The sequence below is a fragment of the Carassius auratus genome, chromosome 2 (assembly GCF_003368295.1).
Source record: "Carassius auratus strain Wakin chromosome 2, ASM336829v1, whole genome shotgun sequence".
Classification (NCBI taxonomy): Eukaryota; Metazoa; Chordata; class Actinopteri; order Cypriniformes; family Cyprinidae; genus Carassius; species Carassius auratus.
The window spans coordinates 15189664-15210648 of record NC_039244.1 but is presented as its reverse complement, the minus strand read 5'-3'; the positions used below and the strand labels follow the sequence as shown (position 1 = coordinate 15210648).

At 38.8% G+C, this 20985-nt stretch overlaps 1 protein-coding gene across 3 annotated transcripts in view; it reads right to left on the bottom strand.

The window, feature by feature from the left end:
* Positions 1-1574: 1574 nt before the first annotated feature.
* The window catches only part of LOC113117269 (TRAF2 and NCK-interacting protein kinase-like), a 65680-nt gene continuing 46269 nt past the window's right edge, over positions 1575-20985 (bottom strand). Inside the window, exons 10-32 of one of the 3 annotated variants that reach the window (XM_026285838.1) lie at positions 20464-20639; positions 19141-19207; positions 18851-19052; positions 16242-16328; positions 15717-15890; positions 13566-13871; positions 11152-11316; positions 10406-10651; positions 9702-9826; positions 9471-9610; positions 8533-8630; positions 6559-6734; positions 6186-6291; positions 5965-6108; positions 5428-5527; positions 4983-5153; positions 4733-4876; positions 4403-4537; positions 3614-3714; positions 3282-3431; positions 2820-2979; positions 1817-1956; positions 1575-1716 (exon numbers count right to left, since the gene is read on the bottom strand). In XM_026285838.1, coding sequence (XP_026141623.1) covers positions 1633-1716; positions 1817-1956; positions 2820-2979; positions 3282-3431; positions 3614-3714; positions 4403-4537; positions 4733-4876; positions 4983-5153; positions 5428-5527; positions 5965-6108; positions 6186-6291; positions 6559-6734; positions 8533-8630; positions 9471-9610; positions 9702-9826; positions 10406-10651; positions 11152-11316; positions 13566-13871; positions 15717-15890; positions 16242-16328; positions 18851-19052; positions 19141-19207; positions 20464-20639 — 3397 coding nt within the window. In that variant the 3' untranslated portion in view covers positions 1575-1632. The remainder of the gene's footprint in view (positions 1717-1816; positions 1957-2819; positions 2980-3281; positions 3432-3613; positions 3715-4402; positions 4538-4732; positions 4877-4982; positions 5154-5427; positions 5528-5964; positions 6109-6185; positions 6292-6558; positions 6735-8532; positions 8631-9470; positions 9611-9701; positions 9827-10405; positions 10652-11151; positions 11317-13565; positions 13872-15716; positions 15891-16241; positions 16329-18850; positions 19053-19140; positions 19208-20463; positions 20640-20985) is intronic. The other 2 variants (XM_026285856.1, XM_026285847.1) reach the window with 2 other exon arrangements.

Below are 20985 nucleotides of genomic sequence, written 5' to 3'. Positions count from 1 at the left end.
TTCCCTTATCATTAAAATATCTTCTTTTTCTATGTAAGAGATGTGAAAGAAATATATATATATATATATATATATATATATATATATATATATATATATATATATATATATATATATATATATATATATATATATATAGTGTGCAAAAATCAACTTCGAGAACATTTAAAGCGTTAAACTGAAGACCCAGGCAAACATACAAACGAAAACAAGAAAAAAAAAGTCTTAAACTGAAAAAAAGAGCTAATGAACAATACAAAAACAACACATTATGGTTAATATCTGTTGATCTTCTGTAGCGGCTCTGTACCAACATTTGTACCAAGAAGTTAAGATCAACATTTGTGATATTGTAGTCCAAGAGATCGTTGATCATACTTATCAGATGAAGAAACTTTTCCTTTTTTTGGAATGTTTTTGAGCCCCAGGTTTGTTTAACCCATTAAACACTGGTGCAAAATAAAAGTGTTAAGAAGCTACAGCTTAACTGAACAATGCTGAGACTTCGGAAATGTTGAAAAGAGAGACTTACGGCCTACAAATGATGGCCGAAACATAAGAGTTATGCCGTAAAAAATATTATGCAAAAATAGAAAATCAATGTGCCTCTAAAAATCGATTTCACACAGGCTAATTTGTGCTAGTAGGCACCATAATTAAATCTAAATAAAGTCATCATCAATTCTCAATAGTCACCGAAATACAGGTGCTTTTATCTTTTTTTTTATTTTTTTTTTCACCTCAGATATGTTGCTCTGACATACACATCGCACAACATCTGATCCAGTGTCGACACAAACATGCAACCAGTGAGGAGGACTGTTTTCTTCCGCATATGGCTAGATTTCACTGTTAACTTTTGTGCTTCCATTTCTTCTTGTTTCAAACATTCAGAAAACAAAAATGGAGTAAAGGATTCAAAACTTTGTATGCAACTTAATTAAAGATGCATTCATGATCCATTCAGCTCCGTATTTCCAACCTCAAGAGCTATCAAACATACTCAACTATATTTTGAGATACAGTACTTTGGATAAATGTAAAGTTTATGGATTTTGTTGACAATATACAAATGAGCACCAGCGTTATTCCGTTTCTTTCAAGCATGTTGTTCACTTTAGAGGAATCGGGACAAAAATTGCCGTCACAGATATTTGTCAAACCGACGGTGTTGGCCAATATCAAGAGAAAGCGAAACATCAAGAGACTAAAGCTTGGTCTTAGCCTGAGTGCTTGCTAATGTTTATCCCCACGTTTGTTATCTTTTTAATATTGTCCAAGTCTTTACAATCATGCAACTGACTAAAATGCATTGGAAAAAGTCAATCAAAACAGGGGCATAAAGGGCAGGACCCCCGAAAAGAACCGGCTTTACCAGAGGCCACAAATAAGGTGTAAAACCTAGTTCAAGTTAATGAGCCCCCTCTTCTGAGAACTGCGTGCCACTGCAGGTGACGTCAGTGTGCAGAGAGCCAGTGCTCTTCTTACGGGACAGGCCCATGTCTCCAAGCTCACTCCTCAAGAGTAACTAATATTTTTTAAATCTTTTTCAGACCAAACTGTCAATGTACTGTCGCCTGCAATGTACTGCTGACAGGAAAAAGGCTCCACGGTGTTGGGTCTGCGGGAGCTTCACCAGTTCATCAAAGAGTTCCTGTTCAGCGTCATGAAGAACACTTGACTGCTACCGCCTGATCGGACCGAGGCAAAGAACACCTGCAGGAAAGAAAGAAAAGAAAAATCTAAGCTCGTCCAAAATGGTCAAAGCTGTTTTAGATGAGCAATAACACTGGTGATCTACATCAATAAGTCTAACCTTGTCATTCCTCTCACAGAGGAACTTGAGTCTCTGAGCTCTCTTGTGCATGAAAACCCCGTCCAGGTGGCCCGTTTCAACAGAGCGGATCTCAATGGCTTTCTCTCCCCAGCCCATGATCTGGTTGGAGTGGATATAAGCTGCAAAACAGAACATCTTGTTGAGTTCTCATGCATAGATAATCTTTATACAAAAAACAAAGTAGGGCACCATAGTTCTCTCAAAAGTGTGAACAATGTAGTTTTCCTTTTTGAAAAAAAAAAAAAAACCTGGGTAATGTCTGTGCTATTCTGTTCATTTCTTTGTTCTTGGGGACAAAAAGATGAATTTCAGAATGCGCAAAGCAGATTGCAGAATGTCAAAGTCTCTGTTTTCAATGTAATGACAGTATTTTATTTACTGAAATAATGACTTAAACGTCATTATTTCAATATTTTCCTCATACTGCTTCGGAAGAATTCGGAAGAACTACTAATAATCATAACACCCTGCCAAAATCTCCCTCATTGTGATTATTATATATGATAAAGCATGCCAAAAGCCCTTAATACTCCAGCTGATGTGTTACTCAAACCAGCTCATACACACACACACACAGACACACACACACACAGCCACATACAATCTTCTCAAAACAAAGAAGTTGAAGCCAAGTTTCGAATGTTTTTGAACTCTGGGTGAACTACTTTTATCTCTTCACACAAGGCAGAGGATGTATGGCAGCCCTCTGTTGTTTTCACACACTTCTGTTGGCCTCACATCCCTCAAGCTCTACCCATGTGCTGGCAGCTAACAGAAACAGACACTGCACTAGAGGCCAATCGGTTATCAGTGCCACTGTGACTGTGGACTCATGCTAATATTAGTCAATACAGCAAAATATGCAGTTTTTGTAATTATTCTCTGGAGATAAATATTTGATAACTTGAATAGAAGTCATTCTCTGGTCGGTATGGCCCTGTTTCCTCTTGCACAGTTGGGAAGGGTATTGAAACAGACTCACCAACAGAGGTGGGCATCTCTCCCCACTGCAAGACCACGTCCTTGGTGATTCTGCCGTTGGTGTTGACATAAACGCCCTCATCTTCATAACACAGCAGCATCTCCATGCCATCAGTCTTAGGAAGCACCACGATGGCATGAGGGGTCACGCTGCTCTGGATCTAAGACAGAGAAGAAGAACGGGTTACTGGCAGTTCATGATGCAGATCTTAAGGAGACCTTTAGATGGCCATTTAATCCATTTACATTTATTAATTCAAGGAATCATTGTTTACCAAAGGGAATCTATGGAAGAATAGTATTTCATACAAAAAGCTTATTAAAGTACACTAATAATTGCATTTTGGTAGCTGTGATGCTGCTTAATTTGTAGTTAAAGAGGATTCGGTATCGTAAATGTATTGATGGCAACAAAAACGGATCCAGCATTTCCATGAGGTTAATTTAAAAACGCATCACTTACATGTGATGGTATGTAGATGTCATAAGGGTTTCCAGAATCCACATCTATGACATGAAAGCCCACACTAGAGCCATAGATGACCTTTAACCTTTGACCCTCTTCTACTGTCAGGTCCACCAGCTGAGGCCTGTGTTGCAGCTCTGTGAACGACTGCCAGAAACAAAAAGATCCAGAAATGGATGCTGAGTCTAGGGAGCTGGTTAAACAGGCAGTTAATGCATGCAAACCTTTAAGGCATTTTCTTTCACTGACAAATTGTATTATTATATGCTAGTTAAATAGCAAGTAAGAAATGCAGAGAGTATTTGAAAGATAAGAAAACACCATCATACCTTGAATGCCATGAATTTATGGTACGGCTTGGGGGCCCATGCATAAATCTCTACAGAGTTCTTCAGTGCGATCACCAGGAATTTAATTCTCTCGTATTTCACTGAAAACAAAGTAAATCATGCTTTCATTTACCTGCAGCTCACAGTGGCAGTCTGTCATATTCATACAATAAAACAGACCGTCCCCTGCTGCTACTCTCCATGCTGTTAGAGACGAGCCGAATGTCAATCCTTTCGATTAGCATCAGAAATCTCGATAAGTCTACTCAACCGCCTCCATCTTAACAGCCTCTGCTCTAACAGGGAAGCCTTCATCTTTCAACCCCAATATCTTGGACGTTGCTTCATTCTGCATGCTCAGAAAATGCAGCCTCACATTGTCTAATGTGCTGCTAATATTTCTATTAATATGTAATGTTGCAAATAAAATGGAATATAAATAATAATAAAATAAAAAAACTTAAATACAGGCTCACTTTGTATTCCATGAAGATGATACTATTTATATATAATATTGTAAATAAAATATAAAAATATAATAAAATAAAAAGAAATTAATACAGGTTCACCAATATGTGGTCAATGTTTATAATAATGTTGCAAATAAAATATAATTTTTCTAAATTATAATTATATATAATTTTTTTGATGATAATATGAAGTCACTGATATTTATGAAACAATACTGACAATTAAAATAGAAAACTCTGAAAACTGACTCAGTATGGTGAAATGTATATTGATATAAAATGCTTTTGTATTTTTGTGATAACTTTAACAGAGACTTACCAACTTTATAGTGAATACAGCCTTCCAGATCCCCAACAGTGATCCAGCCCTGTTTCTTCTCTACCTCCGGATCATTGTGCAGTATCCTGTTTCTCAGCCATGACAAATAGTAGACACGCAGCTTGTTTTTCTTCCCTGCAAACATCAATGACAAAGCTGACATCTTAATAAAACATGAAATCTATCCCCAAATGACACAAAGAGCTGTCCCAAGGCTTTTTTTAGCGGAAAAAAGCACTAAGCCTAAAAATGTGGACTTAATTGTCATCTGACTGCAGTACACGACACTGAAATGTCAACTTCAACTACTTATTTTGTAGTGAGACCAACCTGATATGGTGACCAGGACATTTAGACCTTCTAGAACTTCCATCTGTTGGAAGCGTCGGCGAGTGATGAGGTTATACACCTTGCCCTGACCACTGCGGTCCAGCAGCATTAAACCGTTCTCAGTGCCCACCAAGAGATTCACACCTGAGCATCCACAAACACAAAACACAAGACTTGTCAGAATTGGATTCTGACTCAAGAATGTATATTTGAGGAGGAACTGAAACGAAAAAAAAAGGCATTGATGTACCCCATAGAGCAGCACACAGGATCTCGGAGTTGAAGCGCTTCTTGTACTTGCGGATCTCTGGGGTGTCGCTGTGAGGTCTGATGTTGGTGGGGTTGACATTGACCACAGAGATCTTGCGAGCCTCGTTCAGTTTGGCCTGTTCCTGATGCAACAGCTCATTAGCAAAAAAAGCTGCAGAGGTGAGAAGACAAGAAAACACATTAAATGATATGAAAGAGGAACTATTTCATTCATAAACGGATGTTTGGACAAGAACCAGACCCGGCAGGAGAAAGCTAAATTATGTTGAAACGCTCTTATCTCATTCAGTGCCCAGAATAAACCGATTTTAAAACCCATTTTATCCAAAATGTTGTGCCATCCAAATTACTTTCCATAATGTTCTTCCTTTCAGTGTTGCAGGCAGTGAAAACAGGATGTGTTTGTTTGTGATCTGTATATTTACCGGCTGAGCTCTCATCGTTGTCGTCTGTGGGGGAGCTCTGATATACACATGGGTCCATAAACGGGGTGAAAGAAGCTTTCGAACCACCTCCATGACAAAACTGATAAAAAAAACAACAATTGAACCATGTCAGCTCCAGTAAAATTATTTAATAGCAGGCATTCAGAGAAACCCCATCTGGGGTTGGGGCTAAAAATATAACAGAAGCACAATTCCTGCTGTTTAGATAATAGATGGTTAAGAAGAAAAAGAGTTCTATAACACAGCAGGACATTTTAGACTTTCACTTGTCCCTATGAGTCAGTAAGTAATGTCTGCAACAGAGATATGAAAATGGGAGTCATTAGGACAGCAAAGTGTTTTCCACACATTTTTAGTCCCTTTAGCATCATTTTAATTCTAGTTATAGTGAAGAGAAGAGAGCAAATTAAAGGGAGAGGAGGGTAGCATAGGATTGGGAAATAACTCAAGCCGGATTTGAAATAGCTTTGCCTGGGTAAATATATTGGATATGTATCCCTCTTAAAAGTTATCTACCTCATCCATAGAGTCTAGGTGCTGGGAATTAAGGCCTGTTGGAGTTCCTGATGGGGAGTGGCTTTGCTGCACCAGGTCTGGTAAGTTCCCGTGGCCTGCGAAACCATTGCTCTCACTGTGGCCCAAGCGTTGCTTTTCATTGCTCTATAGAGAACATCAATTAAACAGTGTTTTACACATTTGAGAAGTGAGATTTAACGTGACTGGAATTGGGGTCTCACCTCTCTCATTCTTAGGGTGCCATCTTTAGACTCAGCATTGTAGGAGTCGCCAAAGGACTCGTCGTGGCTGCTTGTGAAAGACCCATTATTTCTCCGAACAGACGGCCTGAGGAAGACAAATACAAGAAACTTAGGCTTGCATTTTACAGAATCAGATTAAAACAGAATTAAATTTCTGTGCTCATTTTATGGACAGACATAGAAAGAGAATAAGACGAGAGAGGATAAATGTGGAATGGGGAAGAGGATCAAAAAAGTTGCAAGCCATACTTGAACATGAAATGCCCCCATAAGCATACTGACACAACATGCCCTAATCGCTAAGCCACAGCTCTGACATAAAATTTAGAGACAACTAATGGTTTGCACTTACATGATCCTGGGGATGTCACTGACTGGCACTGTGCCGTCATGCCCCACAATACCATCCTCATCCTCACTGCTCTCAGTGTCCTCACTAGAGGAAGAGTAGTCGGTCAGTTTAAGGGGCGGCCGGTTGATCTCATCTATTCGCAACTCCCTCAGTTCTTTAGCCAGGGCAGTCAGATCCTGAAAGAAAGATAGAGATAATCATATAACTAATATGATTCACTAATCACTAATTAGGGTTAAGGTTTACCCTAACCCTAATTAGTAATTGGTAATCAATAAAATGATTCAGTACATTTAATGGTTCAAGAAAATGAACTGGTTCAAAAATGATTCACTGAGTCATTTGAGTAAGTGTGCAGAATTCCTATAGCTTAACTGAGGTTTAAAGGCTTTATAACTATGCTATAACACTCCAATTTAAAAGTAGATGTCCCAACATTGTAAGGATGATTAAAGTCATTAAAATTAAAATTTTATTGATTCTGACTCAGCACAGCAGTAGAAGAAGATTCAATTGTAAAATTCTCACACATTCAGATACGTCTTCTCCCACAAAGAAATTGCTATTAATCTCTGAAAATGATTTGCTGAGTATTTTGGAGGTCTCAAGCAAGGGTCACCTGTAATCAGTTTGCATTTGACCTGTAATCCTAGCTCTAAACCCAACATAAAAACTGAACTTGAACCTGAACTTTAGTTGCTATGGAAACAGCAAGTCTCCCAACAAATAGCTGGGGTTATTTGCGCTGGGGCGAGAGAATCTGAAAAAAGCCACTGGCAATCCAGCCTAGTGAGAAAGTTGAGAGGGTAAAAGAGGACAAGCTTTTCTCAAGTCAGCGTTGCTATTGAGATTAGCAGGCAAGAATTCCCAAAGTCCTCTGACAGGCAACCTTTAGATTGAGAGGGACTGAGAGAAAGATGGATGGGAATGTTACCAACCCTTACTCTGGCTTACCAGCCATAATTGACGTCCAGGTGAGAAGACAGATAAAGAACAGCAGAGAGAGAAAACACATCAGAGATGTGCATTAAGAGTGCTGGAGCTGGTTAATACAGATTGTAGGTCAGCTAATTATGTAGACAGCCCAAGGCCTTTGTTCAAACATTAATCACACCTCAGAGAGCTGTTTTCAATTACTAAACATGCGTTTCCTTAAGTAAGTACTTGGGTTGTCCGAGCCAAAATGCTGCCACAAAAAAGTAAATGTAAAAAAAAAAAAAAAAAAAAAAAAAAAAAAAAAAATTATATATATATATATATATATATATATATATATATAAGGTTTGGTTTTCCATGCAATTGTAGGAAAGCATTGGCCCTGGTATCGCCAATGTCATGGGCATGATTCCCTGCCTGGCAATGCATAAGCTAATAAATTGTGCATCTTTTATGCATTTGGCAGCCGCTTTTATATAAATTGACTTCCACTGCATTTTTTAAAGATATATATATATATTATGTAATTTTTAAGTAGTTGTAGACTTAATTTAATTGACACTAACTAAAGGGAAGAAACAGTGTAAATCATTAATTTAAACATTTAAATAATATTAATATTAATACAACTGATAGTTATTCCAAACAAATTCTAATTTTAAATACCAATTTTGGACAGGTGTGACATCCAAGAATTTCAATTTCGGTGTATAACTTCTGTAATAACACTATACAGTGTATAACACTGTAACAGTGTTCACACGTGGAAAATTTGCATAGAGGACAGACTGAACAATATAACCAGTTGGACATTTGGCCTCCAACAGTAAAACCGCATCTGCGACTGAACGTTGTTTAGTCTAGAACTGTGTTCAGAGGTCACTTCTACAATCCAAAGAGAACTACAAGCACCTTCAAACAAATGCTAGATTAAAAATGAGACAAACCAGGAAGTTCAAATAGTAGTGTGCATATTGAAACAGGAAATGAAGATGATATGGCTAGATGATATATAAGTGCCAATAGGATGCAACTTACCGCAGGTCGACCAGGTTTGTTCAAATCTCTGCTTTCATCCTGAGTGGGTTTGGAAGTCTCCTGTAATGCCACTGGAGATCCTTCTGATTTACCAGAGCCTGGAAAACAACATAAGAGGATTTAAAGATTCGAGGACATCAATTTTAAAGGTTTAAGAAAAAACAAATTGATGGACCTGTATTCTGATTATTATGGAAAAAGACAACTTGTTCTCAAACATAAAGATTACACTGAGATTATTGCCGCTATTGGTAAAAGCTGGACTCTGCCCATCTTTGAAGTGCCTATAAATACACCAACTATAACTAAACAATTCAAGTGCTCAAAACAGGCAATGTATGCAGCATGTCATACTTTACATCCACTTCACTCTCTGGAGGACGAGTGCAGTACTGCACATCTGACAAGGTGAACAGAGTGGAACCGCCCAGCAAAAACAACTAGAATGAAGTCTAAACGAGTGCCAGCTCCTTCAGTCCCTTGGAGGATGTCAGACTGAGGCATTCTGGGAGGTTCATGTCTGCACCAGTCACTCATAACACAAGATGACCACATACACTGGCTTATAACAAAAGGATTGCTCACAGGGACCCGGGTTTAAATCTGGCCTGGATCAAGTCCTGCTCCTCTCTATCCTTTATTTGCCTGTCTGCCTCTTTTTACCTGTAAATAAAAGCTATAAAAAAAAACTTGCTTTTGGATGGTGGTGTGCAGTGGTTGAAGCTCAAGACTGCTTTCCAGAAGGTTTCTGGTTTGATCCCTCAAAATCATTAATTAATCACCATGTACAGTACTGTAACCAGTCGGAATAGTCCAAGTAAAAATGGTATGGCGTCAAAGTTGTGCGAGATGATAATGTAAGAATTCTACAATTGTTCTGTCCACATTATAGAAACTCAAGATAAAATAAATAAAGAAAACAATATAGAAATTCTGACCTTTCTGCTGGTTCCTCCCACTGGATCCAGGCATGGAGCAGCCCTGAGAGCTGGGTGTGCTGGAGCTGGATGAGCTGTTACTGCTTGTTCTCTGCAGAGCCACATCCAGGGACAGCTCTGTCCTCCTCAGGTCTGGATTACTGGAGAGTTTAAGATACTGTCAGTGCTTCAATACACCAACAGAGCAACACCTCCAGCATGAGATCTGACTGAGAGCTGAGTTGAGCTGACCTGGTGCGGATGAGCAGAGAGGCCAGAGAGGCCAGACCAGACTCTCCATTTCCAGGAGAGTTCTTCCTGACCAGAGCAGGGGAGATAGAAGTGGTCCGTTGGGGCACCTGGGTAGTACTGCACAACTTTAATCAAACACACAGATGGCCAAACATCAGTGATAAGGGATCATAGCGTGATCACAACAATAATTTATCTTGAACAACAAAGAGAGACATCATATTTTAGGAATAGTCTTTGAATCATTAATTTGGATCACACCAACGTCTCATGTTAAGGTGCTTTAAACATTCACGGTCTACCTTACAAAATCTTGGGGTCGGTAAGATCATTGTTATTGTTTTTTTGTTTCATTTTTTAGCAAATAATCAGCATATTAGAATGAATTCTGAAGGATCATGTGAAAAATTATTAATTATCCTGAAAATTAAGCTTTTTAATTTGGAATTTTAAAATAAATTTTTATATTTTACAAAATTATGATACAAATAATTATGATTGTAATTTTTTAATCAAACAAATGCAGTCTTGGTGAGCATAAGTCTTTCGAAAACATTTTAAAAAACCTTAACGACCCCAAACAATTGAACCGTAGTCTATTTGCCAAAATGATTATCAAAGGATATCCCTTTAGGTGTGAAACTTTGAAAATAGGAAAAAAGTGAAGTTGATCTTCAAAAGTTCATTACTGTAATAATTCTGACCTTGGGAGGAATGTCATCTTCCATTAGCCAGGGGGAACTGCAGTCAGGCTTTTCCTCGCGGCTGGCCATGCGAGGGGCCGGAGGGGGTATCTCTAAAGTCGGGTCGGAGTTCTGCCGTGGCATCTCTGGCCGAGGGGACACCAGGATCTCCTGGAAGGCTGAAACACCTTTGGCTGACGGATCATGCAAGGACTGGGAGACCGACAGAGAGGAGCTATGGGACCTCACTGGAACCAAATGAGCCATCTAAGAAGAAGAAGCAATCATAAAGTGCTTAGATCATGATTCAGACACATTTTCACCAACACATTTTCATGACCTTTCCAGTCATCTGTGACTACTTGATAAAGATGTTTTAGAAATAATTTTCGAAGGAATTATTAATTGCTGGTTTGATTTCCATATGTGTTCCATCTGTACTTGTCTTTCGATTGAGAACATTTATTTATACTTGTTACATGTCTCCAATAACACCCCTAAAGAACAAAATGATGCATGTTTTATAATAAATAAAGCAGGGATGCAAAATATTACAATTCTTTCCAATAAGCCAATAATTGATTTCAAAGTATGGTCAACAAAAGTCCAATATTACAATTCAATCCTAAAAATAAATGCTGAAAGTGAATTTATTAACAGAATAAAAAACTGAAAAATATATAACTTATATAAAACAACTGATACAGTAGACATATACTGCACATTAAGAGTGATTCCTTTCACAAAAACAAAACTAAATGTTGTACCTGAGGCTCCACAGGGCGGTGGATAGGAGGGGTCCGTGCCGGCTGCATACCCCCACTGCTAAAGGACTCCGAGCGCGGCGGAAGGGAAGGGTCAGAGATACGGTTAGCCACTTTATGCTGCAGGGCAGGAGAGCTCAGGCGGTTCAGTTTAGAGCGTTCCTCAACCTTCATGAGTAATAAAAAGCCACATTAGAACAGGCAAATTAGTGAAAACTAGCAAAACCTTGAAAAATGCACCAGCAAACAGTAAAGTTAATCAGTTGATACTATTACACCAGCTGAAAGAGAAAAGCAATCTATTCAGCAAGAAGAGGAATTATCCATTGCATGTTGATCAGGTCATTCATATAACAGTAAGAGCAGACCAGCACCTTCTACAAGCAAAGAGACTGATGACCTTTGAGAGGTGAAACGATGGAAAGTATGTCAGTGGGTAAAGAAAAAGCCAAGATATGAGACACTGCTTGGCAACTAGATGAAAGGATTTCAGTTCCTGTCTAATTTCGAAGTCATCAAGGTAACCATTCACATTTATACAGAACCTTATTTGAGCTTGTCAAATTCAAAAACAAATGGGTGGCTAGTGTGGAGATGGATGGCAGCTTGCTCAGATATATCTAGATTCATAATTTGGGTTATTTAAAGGGCATTCTAAATGGAAACTATATGATCCATCATTGGTGTTTAAAAGTTCTGGTTCATTGGTTAAGAAGCTAGCTTTATGTCCAATCCAGTTCAAGCTGTTTTCAATGAACATGTAACTACTACGGGACATGGCACCTTCACAGCCAATAAGAGGACTTTTTTTTTTTTTTTGATTTACAGTTGAGCAATGCAGGAATGAGTCTTAAAACCTGGAAATGATATGTTCCATGTTCCAGAAGTCAATGTTTTTTTTAAATAATGTCTGTGGTCAACACAAGGTCAACATATATGACAAACAAGTCATTTGTTTTTTGAATGTCCCTTTTCTATTCATAAAAATGTTCATTTGTGAAGATTACCTTGATGAACAAAACTTGTTTTCTATTAAATTATTCTTCTCATTAAATCATTTAAGCTTTTACTGTTAAGGGAACAAGGGTGAAGTTAACTTCAGGGTTGGCCTACAAAATTACATCTTTCATACAGCACTCGTTGTGTGGATTGGGAAGATAGACAAATTAGATTTTGACTAGACTAGACAATCGATTTCAGCTTTGTGCTTAGTGTGTCTGGTCAGGACATGGTGTAGAGAAACAAAATCACGGAACTGATTCAGCTATCCAGGAGTACTTCCAGAATTCTGAACACTTCCCAATAGATATAAAACTCGATGAATGCTTTTCAGACTAAACATTAAACCTTTAGTTTTCAATCTTTCTCCAAAGTGGTTTGATTAGAATGATTTGAGGAGTTCACCACATGCCACCTTGCGAGAGAAAAATAGGAGCTCCAACACCAATCGGCGATGCACCCAGAAGCACCCAGAAATGGGCTGCACTGATTGCTAAGGCTTACATAAAAACAGAAGGCATCCCGGCGGGGTGGTGGGCCATCTGATGGGGCTCATAATCAGGAGGAACAGGGGCAAACAAATGACAGAGGAGCTTTCATGATGTCACTGATGAGTAAGAGCCATGGGAATAGGAGGAATGGAGACACGTGGAGTGGCCAACAAGTCTACTTAATGGCCAGTTGCATAATGTACATACATAGATTTTAGGAATAGCATTCAGTAAATAAAAAAGTGCCATCTGACAATCTAGGAACGGCTATTTACATCTATTTACACCTATTTACAATGATCACAGACCACCTCAATTGACGAGGGGCCTGATCGTCATCATGTTGCTGTAGGAGAACGGGGAGCCTACCGGGGACAAATTGGGGCTGACCACGGGGCTGTGATGGCTACCTGGGGATGGTGACCTTGAGGAACCTGGGGTTCCTCTGGGTGTGCTTCGAGGAGAAACCCCTATCCAGCGCAATACAGAGCGGAGCGGTGCGGCCATATCGGAATGTTTAGGGGATTTTTGGTGAACTTTAAAAAACCTCTCGCATTCAAAAGAATTGGAGCGCCAGATAGGCCGGTTAAAACCCTGCCTGGGGTGCTTCCACGAAGGGGATGAAGACAGGTCAAGAGCAGAGGAGCTGCGATTTACATGAAATGAATTGTCTGAATTGAATGTTGCGAGAGGCACGCCCCACTCCCATTGCGGAACCATCAGGAGGTTCTTGGATGACACAGAGTTTGAACGTTGATCTTTGGGCAACATCTCTCGGAGCGAGTGCTCCGGGGCTGACTGGGACAGCACGCTGTCCTCGTCGGAATTTATACACTCCTGGTCAATGGCGATTTGTGGAAGGAAATCATCTACATCTAGTCTATGGCAAGGCGACTCTAAGGGCGAGGCCAGGTTCTCTGAACTAACCGGTTTGGTGATGACTGGGTTTGGCTTGCGTCTGCGGGCATGATGCCCAGCCTTATGGCAGACCCTAAACTGTCGCTCCTGCTGGCTAATGTTCAATCGACTTCCTTGCTGGCCTGAGACATGGAAGTTGGGGTGATGCTGCTGCTGCTGCTTCTGCTGTAAATGTTTTTTGATCCTTTCACTTAAAGGGAGAAACAGTTTAGTTGGGTCTGAGTGGGTCCGGTGGGGGGGGTGACGCTGACGGGATGGGGATGAGGAATGCTTGGTGTAGATGGGTTGGCTAGCTTTCAAGAGCTGAAGATGGACCTGAAACATTGAGTCAAGAGTTTTTTGGTTAAACAGTTGAGTTGGTCAAAAAACACCTGGGCCAAGCGCATACTATAAGAATGCAAATTATATCGCTTTCACTCTGAAGTCTCAAAAAATCTTAGTTCATCAAGTTGCAACATGCTGAAGATCTTCTAGCTCCATGTTTGCTGACAAGATGTAACTGTCGTGTTAAAGATGCATTCAGTAGTTCTTTATCTATTGTTAGTGTTGATATTCTTTGGCCTTGTCCACACTAATGTTTTAATTTTAAAACCCATCTATTTCTCTCCATTTTGGCCTTCCGTCCACACTGAGATGACGTTTTTAAATCAATCTTTTTGAAAACGCTCTCCAAAGTAGATACATTTGAAAAGCTGTATTCGCGTCTCAGTGTGGACTGTGAAAACAGAGGCTGATGATGACACTAATGATGACACAAGTTTAGTCATGTGACACATATTATACTCACTTTCACACTATTTCTATAGATGTGTTACGTTGTACACTCTTCATAACACAGTCCTACAAACAAGAAAACAAATTTACTCGCGATAACTATTTGCGGCAAAATATGAGGGCAGTGACGTTTTAGATCAGACATACAATTGTGACTGTGTGACCTGGAGGCGTCAGTGAATGGGGAGTTATTTTCGGAAATAAAATAATCCTGTCCGAAAAACTGCTTGAAAATGTCTCATGTCTTTTCCTTGTGAATCATCCACAGTGAGCTTTTTTAAGGCTTTACGCATGCGCAGAAAGTGAATTTAACGTTTTCTGATTTTTTTAGTGTGGATGAGACCCTTTTGGAAAACGCTTGAAAACGCTAGTGTGAACTGAAAGCGTTTTAAAATGAAAACGCTGTTTTGTATCCAGATGAATGTAGATGTAGCCTTTCTGTACTTTCAGTACTAATACCACAATAGAGTTAGACACTGCCCTGTCATCTATCACCATTGATCAGTATGATTGTCTCTGAGTTTTATGTAAATTACACTGAATTAATTATTGTGTGAACTGCTCTATAAAACATCTGAAGAGATTTTAGTCAATGAGCATGAGGATTCTGTCCAGCATTTAGTAAAACACAGTGGATCGCAAGGAGGGTGAACAGCACCATACACGATTAAACTCTTTTGAAAGATCTATTAGGAGTACAGTATTCAACTCGTCATATAAAACAAAATTTATTTCTTAAATGTGTTTTTTTTTAAATTAGCACCAAACTACTTAATGCACCTTTAATATGTATGTTTCTGTGAATAATCTGTGATTATTAATTACTAACAACCTTCTGTTTTATAGTGTGCACTTGGCCGAGTAAAGCAAAGACAAAAGCAGAACGCTATTGTGAATAAAGTTCAAAAGTGCCTGGGCTGCATCACATAAAAACAGTTAAATACAGTTTCCTTCAGTTATACTGTATATGGCATTCTAAATGGACTGTGGTGGTCATTTTGTTGACATCCTAGGATAAAACAAGAGAGTTAATCTGTCCGTTTTCATTTTGCTGACTCATCATCAAGCATTGTTAGACTTTCAGTAAAAGTTTCCAGGCTGATGACCCTGAAAAATGTGCTTGAAAACATTTCTGTGTAACACAGTGTCCTAACTGTTTCCAGTGACACGCAATTCATCTGTCTGCACAGAATGTGTAACAGAGTATGATGTGAAGCCAATCAGAATATATTTGATGTTAAATGTATAGTTATAAGGATTTAGACAAATCAGACTTCACTGTGGGTGGAGCTAGAAAGTATTCCCTGGTACAAAAAAAAAAAAACAAACAAGCAAAAAAACTACCAATGATGGAAAAAAATCTAATCTAATTTCAGTTTTGCCCACCTCTTGGGCCCAGGCAGGTTTGTCGCTGAGTTTGTCGGCATCTTTGTAGTGGTAGAGTTGCTTCTTCTCTGGATGTCTTGAGTCTATCTGCTGTTGGTAATCCCTCTCTTGCTTGAGTTGTCTCTGCAATCTCTCGGCCTGTCTCTGTTTCTCCAGCTGTTTACGTTTATACTCCTAAAGAAACAATGAGATAATGACGGTTAAAAAAAAAAAAAAAAACTATTCCGAAACATCACCAAGGGCTATGCAATTGCAAGGATCGAAACACAAGAACCACAAATGCACAATGACCATACAAAAACAAAACATGCACATGCTGGATCTATTAAAAGGTAAACATACACAATCTATGCCAGGGATATGTTCTGCCTCGATGTGAAATCAAAGAGAATTGTATTTCTACATGCACAAAAGGATGCCTAAAGATTAACAGAGATATTATATGGGTCAGCAGAGCAGCGGGTCGAGGAGAGGAGGGACAGGGCTCAGGGGAACAGCAAGGCGAGGGTGTCTTCTCTCTGTTACCAGTAAGAGTGCCTGCTCTTGCAAGAGCTGCTGCTGCAGGATCTCGAGCTGTCTCTGTTCCTCCTCCAACTGACGACGGATATACTCCTACCAGTCGCGACGCAAGAGACAGAAAGATAGGAAAACACAAGAGCGAGATTAGCACAGTTTCAACAGGATTCAGAGAGAAAGTGTGACAGGAGAAACCACAGAAGATGAATCAGTGAGATGGATAGAACAACAGAATGACAGAACGATAGAATTATACTGTAGTTAGTTAGCTAGAATGACAGCTGTTAGAATAATAGCTAGCTACCTAGAAAGATAAAGTCTTAACTAGAACAACAGAGACAGAACAACAGCTAGTTAGATAGAACCATAGACTCAACGATTGCTAGCTAACCATATAGAGTCATAGATACAACTCTAGATAGAACAATGGCTAGTTAGAATGAACGCCAGCGAGCTAGCGAGATAAAATGACAGACAGAACAACATCTAGAACCATAGATTGGAAAAAAAAGATACCTAGCTAGATAAAATGATAGATACCATATATCTGGAAGAACAATATTAAGCCAGCTAAAACCATAGAAGGAAATCTGAAAAACAGCTAGCTAAATAATATCACATGATCAATGATAGCCAGCTAGTTAGACTGAATAATACATAGAAAAATTATAGCTCCCTAGATAGAATAATACTATATTGAACATTAGAATGAACTGAAGGAAAAGACCATGTAGCAATTTAATGAAGTGGTGTAGACCTGTTTAATGCGTGGGAGAGAAGAGAAAGAAGAGAGCTGATAGTGTGATGAACAAAGGGAGGGTGTGAATGTGTGGAGAGGAAGAAAGAGCATACTGGGACTGTGTGCCTGAGAGAACTAAAGAGGTGGGAGAGGACATCGATAGTTAGAGCAGAGAGAGGGGAGTGTAATTGCGGTGTTCTCAAGAGCAACGGTGAGATGATGATGATGATGATGAAGATGATGATGATGGAAAAACCTTTTCAGCACGAGTGGTGTGTGAGCAAGCATGGGTCAGAGCTCTGGAAAACAGCGGCCACTAACTGAGCCGTTCTTAGAAATGAACCCACAGCTTGGCGAGGTAATTAACCTCACCCACATGAATGAATGAGAGAAAGACCAAGATATTCTCATCTATTTATCAACTAAGCCGTCCCTTCATACATCATGAGGTGTGTGGGAGAACGGTTCAAGGTAATGTGGCTGCACACAAATTCCAGTTAGGGATATTAGATGGTGAATATTCCCAAGCAGATAAAGAGAAAAGCAGGAGCGCTTTACACTCATTTGCTGTGTCTTACAGTATCTGGCTCTCCACAGAACCTTTTCATTTTGGAGCCATATGCAGTGTTACTTTAACAACAATTAACTTTCATTAATTGAGTGTATAGTTGGTTTCTAGTTGGGTTATGGAAGCAGCGCTGAGAGGAACTATGTGTGAACTATGTATGTACCTGCTCCATTTCTGTCTGTCTCCTGTCATTTCTGAGCTGACACACACACACACACAATCATGCAGCTGAATAACCTGTTGAGTCTTTACACAGCAACAGTGAAGAAGCTGGAAAACAGCATTTCCTTTCATGTCCGCTGGATTCATGTGCAGAGAGGCTCGAAAAAAAAAAAAAAAACTCAACTGGAGTGTGTCATATGTTAATGTGTGATATTTTTGGGATGTAAAATGGCCATTCAGCTGGCTGATATGGAGAAGAAAAAATATACATATACATTAATGATGCTTAATCTTAAACTTATTTCAGTTAGTCGTCAAGTCAACATTTCTAATTTTCATTTAGTTTAAGTATTTACATAATAATTATTTACAGTATTTAAGATTCTTAATGGCCAAACAAAAAAAGTGCATTAAAATCATTATAATTGTCACAATATTGCATAATAAAATCAGCAAAACCACTGTGCATATTCTGTTATTATATAAATAATATATTACCATCCATAGTAGTATTATTACAAGAACAGGCTTCACGGAAAACTAGCTTATCATTAGCATGCTGCACTTCCTGCTTCCCACAATGCAATGTTCCTTAAAATAACCCTTGGCCTCAAGCTATGCTGAGCCTGGTGTTAAAGACATTATTCACTGTAGGAGAGAAACACTGGTCTGTGTTAGTGTTGTGTAAAATGTTGTTGTTGTGTTGTCATGTAATGTTAAGTTTTGTTGTGCTGCATAATGCTTAATGTTATGTTGTGTTATATGTTATGTGTTGAGTTGTTATGTAATGTTATATGTTATGTTATGTTTTATGTTATCCTATGCTGTGTTATGTGCTATGTTATGTGATGCTATGTTATGTTTTGTGTCGTGTTGTGCCGGGTCGTCTTGTGTTGTGTGTTATGCTCAAGCCGAGGGTAAAATATTTATATTGAAGTTCTCCATATAAATACCAATATCACTGAGCGGATCAAAGTCAGTAAATGCAAAAAGGCTCATTCATGGATTTATATTAAGAAAAGTTCCCTTCATATGAGCTCAGAGCAGCTGAAGTTATGGAAACTATAATGAGTCTTGCTCCATGAGACTACAGCTGGTGAAATCCATGGTGGTTATCGTAAACACACACACACACACACTATGATGTACCCCTTCTAAACGCCGCCGCTGTTCTTTTTCTTCCTCGATGTGTTTCTGTCTCTCTGCCAGTAGTTGGCGCTTGTGTTCCTCATTCTGCTGTTGTTCCAGCTGCTGTTGTCTGAGCAGGTCCTCGGGTTGATCTTTATTGGCCAGCTGCAGCCGTAGGAAATCCCGCCTCAGAGTGGACTCTCCGGGCATGTTAATGATAGAGCTGTATAGGGATGGATGAATGAATGAATCAGTTTGTCTCAAATACACACATCCAGTACTCAACCCCAAACACCTCATGCAGGCTGTACCTGGATTCTCCAATGTCATGCTTCTCTTCCTCCTCTTCACTCCCACTGTACTCGTACTCGGTGTCATCTGCAGGTGTGAAAATTTCCAGTAGTGACATTTCCGACATGCAAAATACAAGTGCCAATGCTCCAGGACTTTGTAGCTTTTCCCTGAAGTGCACTTATGATGTTCAAGGATTCTAGCACAAGTTGCAAATATAATTGAGTTTATAATTACTATTTTCCACCCTCTCTCCCTGATACTTTGCATTTCACAAGCTGTTATCATACCTTTAAGAGACAAATTATATTTAATAGAATATCTGATAAGTACCAATTACAGCAAAGAAATCTAGCACAAACACTTTTTTTTTTGAGCAAAGCATTTCCGAAAAAAAAAACAAGTTAGGTTTCAAATAATTAAGATTGTTCAAAATGAGGATTGTAAAAAAAAATAAAAAAAACACACATTCTGGTTGTGTCTAAATATACAGTATTTGTTAAAAATAACTGCAAAACTTAATTTAATATAATTTGTTTAATATTTTGTTTTCAATACAACAAAATGTATAGATTTTAATTTGTGACTTAAGTTTGCAGGTTTCAAATATGATTTTGGGGCCACTGTATATTTTCTAAATTTTGAAAATACAACATAACAGTAATTCAATAAAATATTATAAAAGTTTCTTATTTTTATCAAAGTCGAAAACAATGAAATGTGATTTTATTTTTATTTTTTTCAGGATTATGTTGAATATATTTGGAAATACAAATCATATAAATGTTTTACTGTCACTTTCGATCAATTTAATTCATTTCTTTAAAAAAAAAAGTGTGTATGTTTTATTAATATTTTAAAATACAGACATTCATTGATTTACTAAAATCTCTTGGTTTAGGTCTAAATTTTCTCATATAGCTCTCTTCTTAATAGTATTTATAGCCACACAGCAACATCCTTCATTTTCAATCTTTATTTTGCGAATACATAAAAAAAATGGCTATTTGGAGTAGGGCAATACTGCTAAACTCTTATCTAATATAACTTCTAGCAGCAATTTAAGGGGCTATATGGGGCGGGGGAGACGAGCCAAATGGAAAATGGGGAATGGGGGTCATGTGTTATGTAATAAATGCTAAATGTCAGCAGAGATAGAGCATCTCCTGAGGGGATTTTCTCAGCTGTGTGCCGAACATGGCTGTTCCATCTTCATGGTCGCTCATTTGTTTTAGTGTGTTCAACAAAGTGTGTAAGGGAAGCACTAGTAGCAGAGAAAATGGGGCATATTTGATTTGACTTGCTAAAATATAAAGCAGATAAGGTTAACCAAGAAGGCTCACCTCTCTCGCCTCTCTTCTTCTTGGTGCGGTCGATGTGGTCCTTGAGTTGGTTGCGGATCTGTCTCTCACTGGTCAGTTCATGGACAAAGGGATGTTTGAGCAGCTGCTCTGTGCTGGGCCTCTTGTTGTGGTTTTTCACAAGACAGCACTCAATGAATTTATGGAACTTTATAGACCTGCAGATAGGAGGAAGAGCTTGAGAGGAACGCTGCGGCTTTCTTATCTCTTTATTTTTTATATCCTTGTTCTGTCTATCAAGCTGTCTGGCAAGAGCGAGTTTGTTTTCAAAGGAATCATGCATATAACAGTTGCTGATAAACAATAAAAACCTGTATGTCCAGCAGGACAAGCAAGGCGTTTGCACTTGACTGGGCCAACATACCAAATGAAGATCACGTGACAGATGAAGTGAACCGTGAAAGTGTTCAGGACTTTATGATTGAAAGTAAACTGGACAGAGTGCTTGTGAGATCTTGTTTGGTCTCGCAGAAGTTAGACTGGGGGTCTGTCCTTGTGACCTAG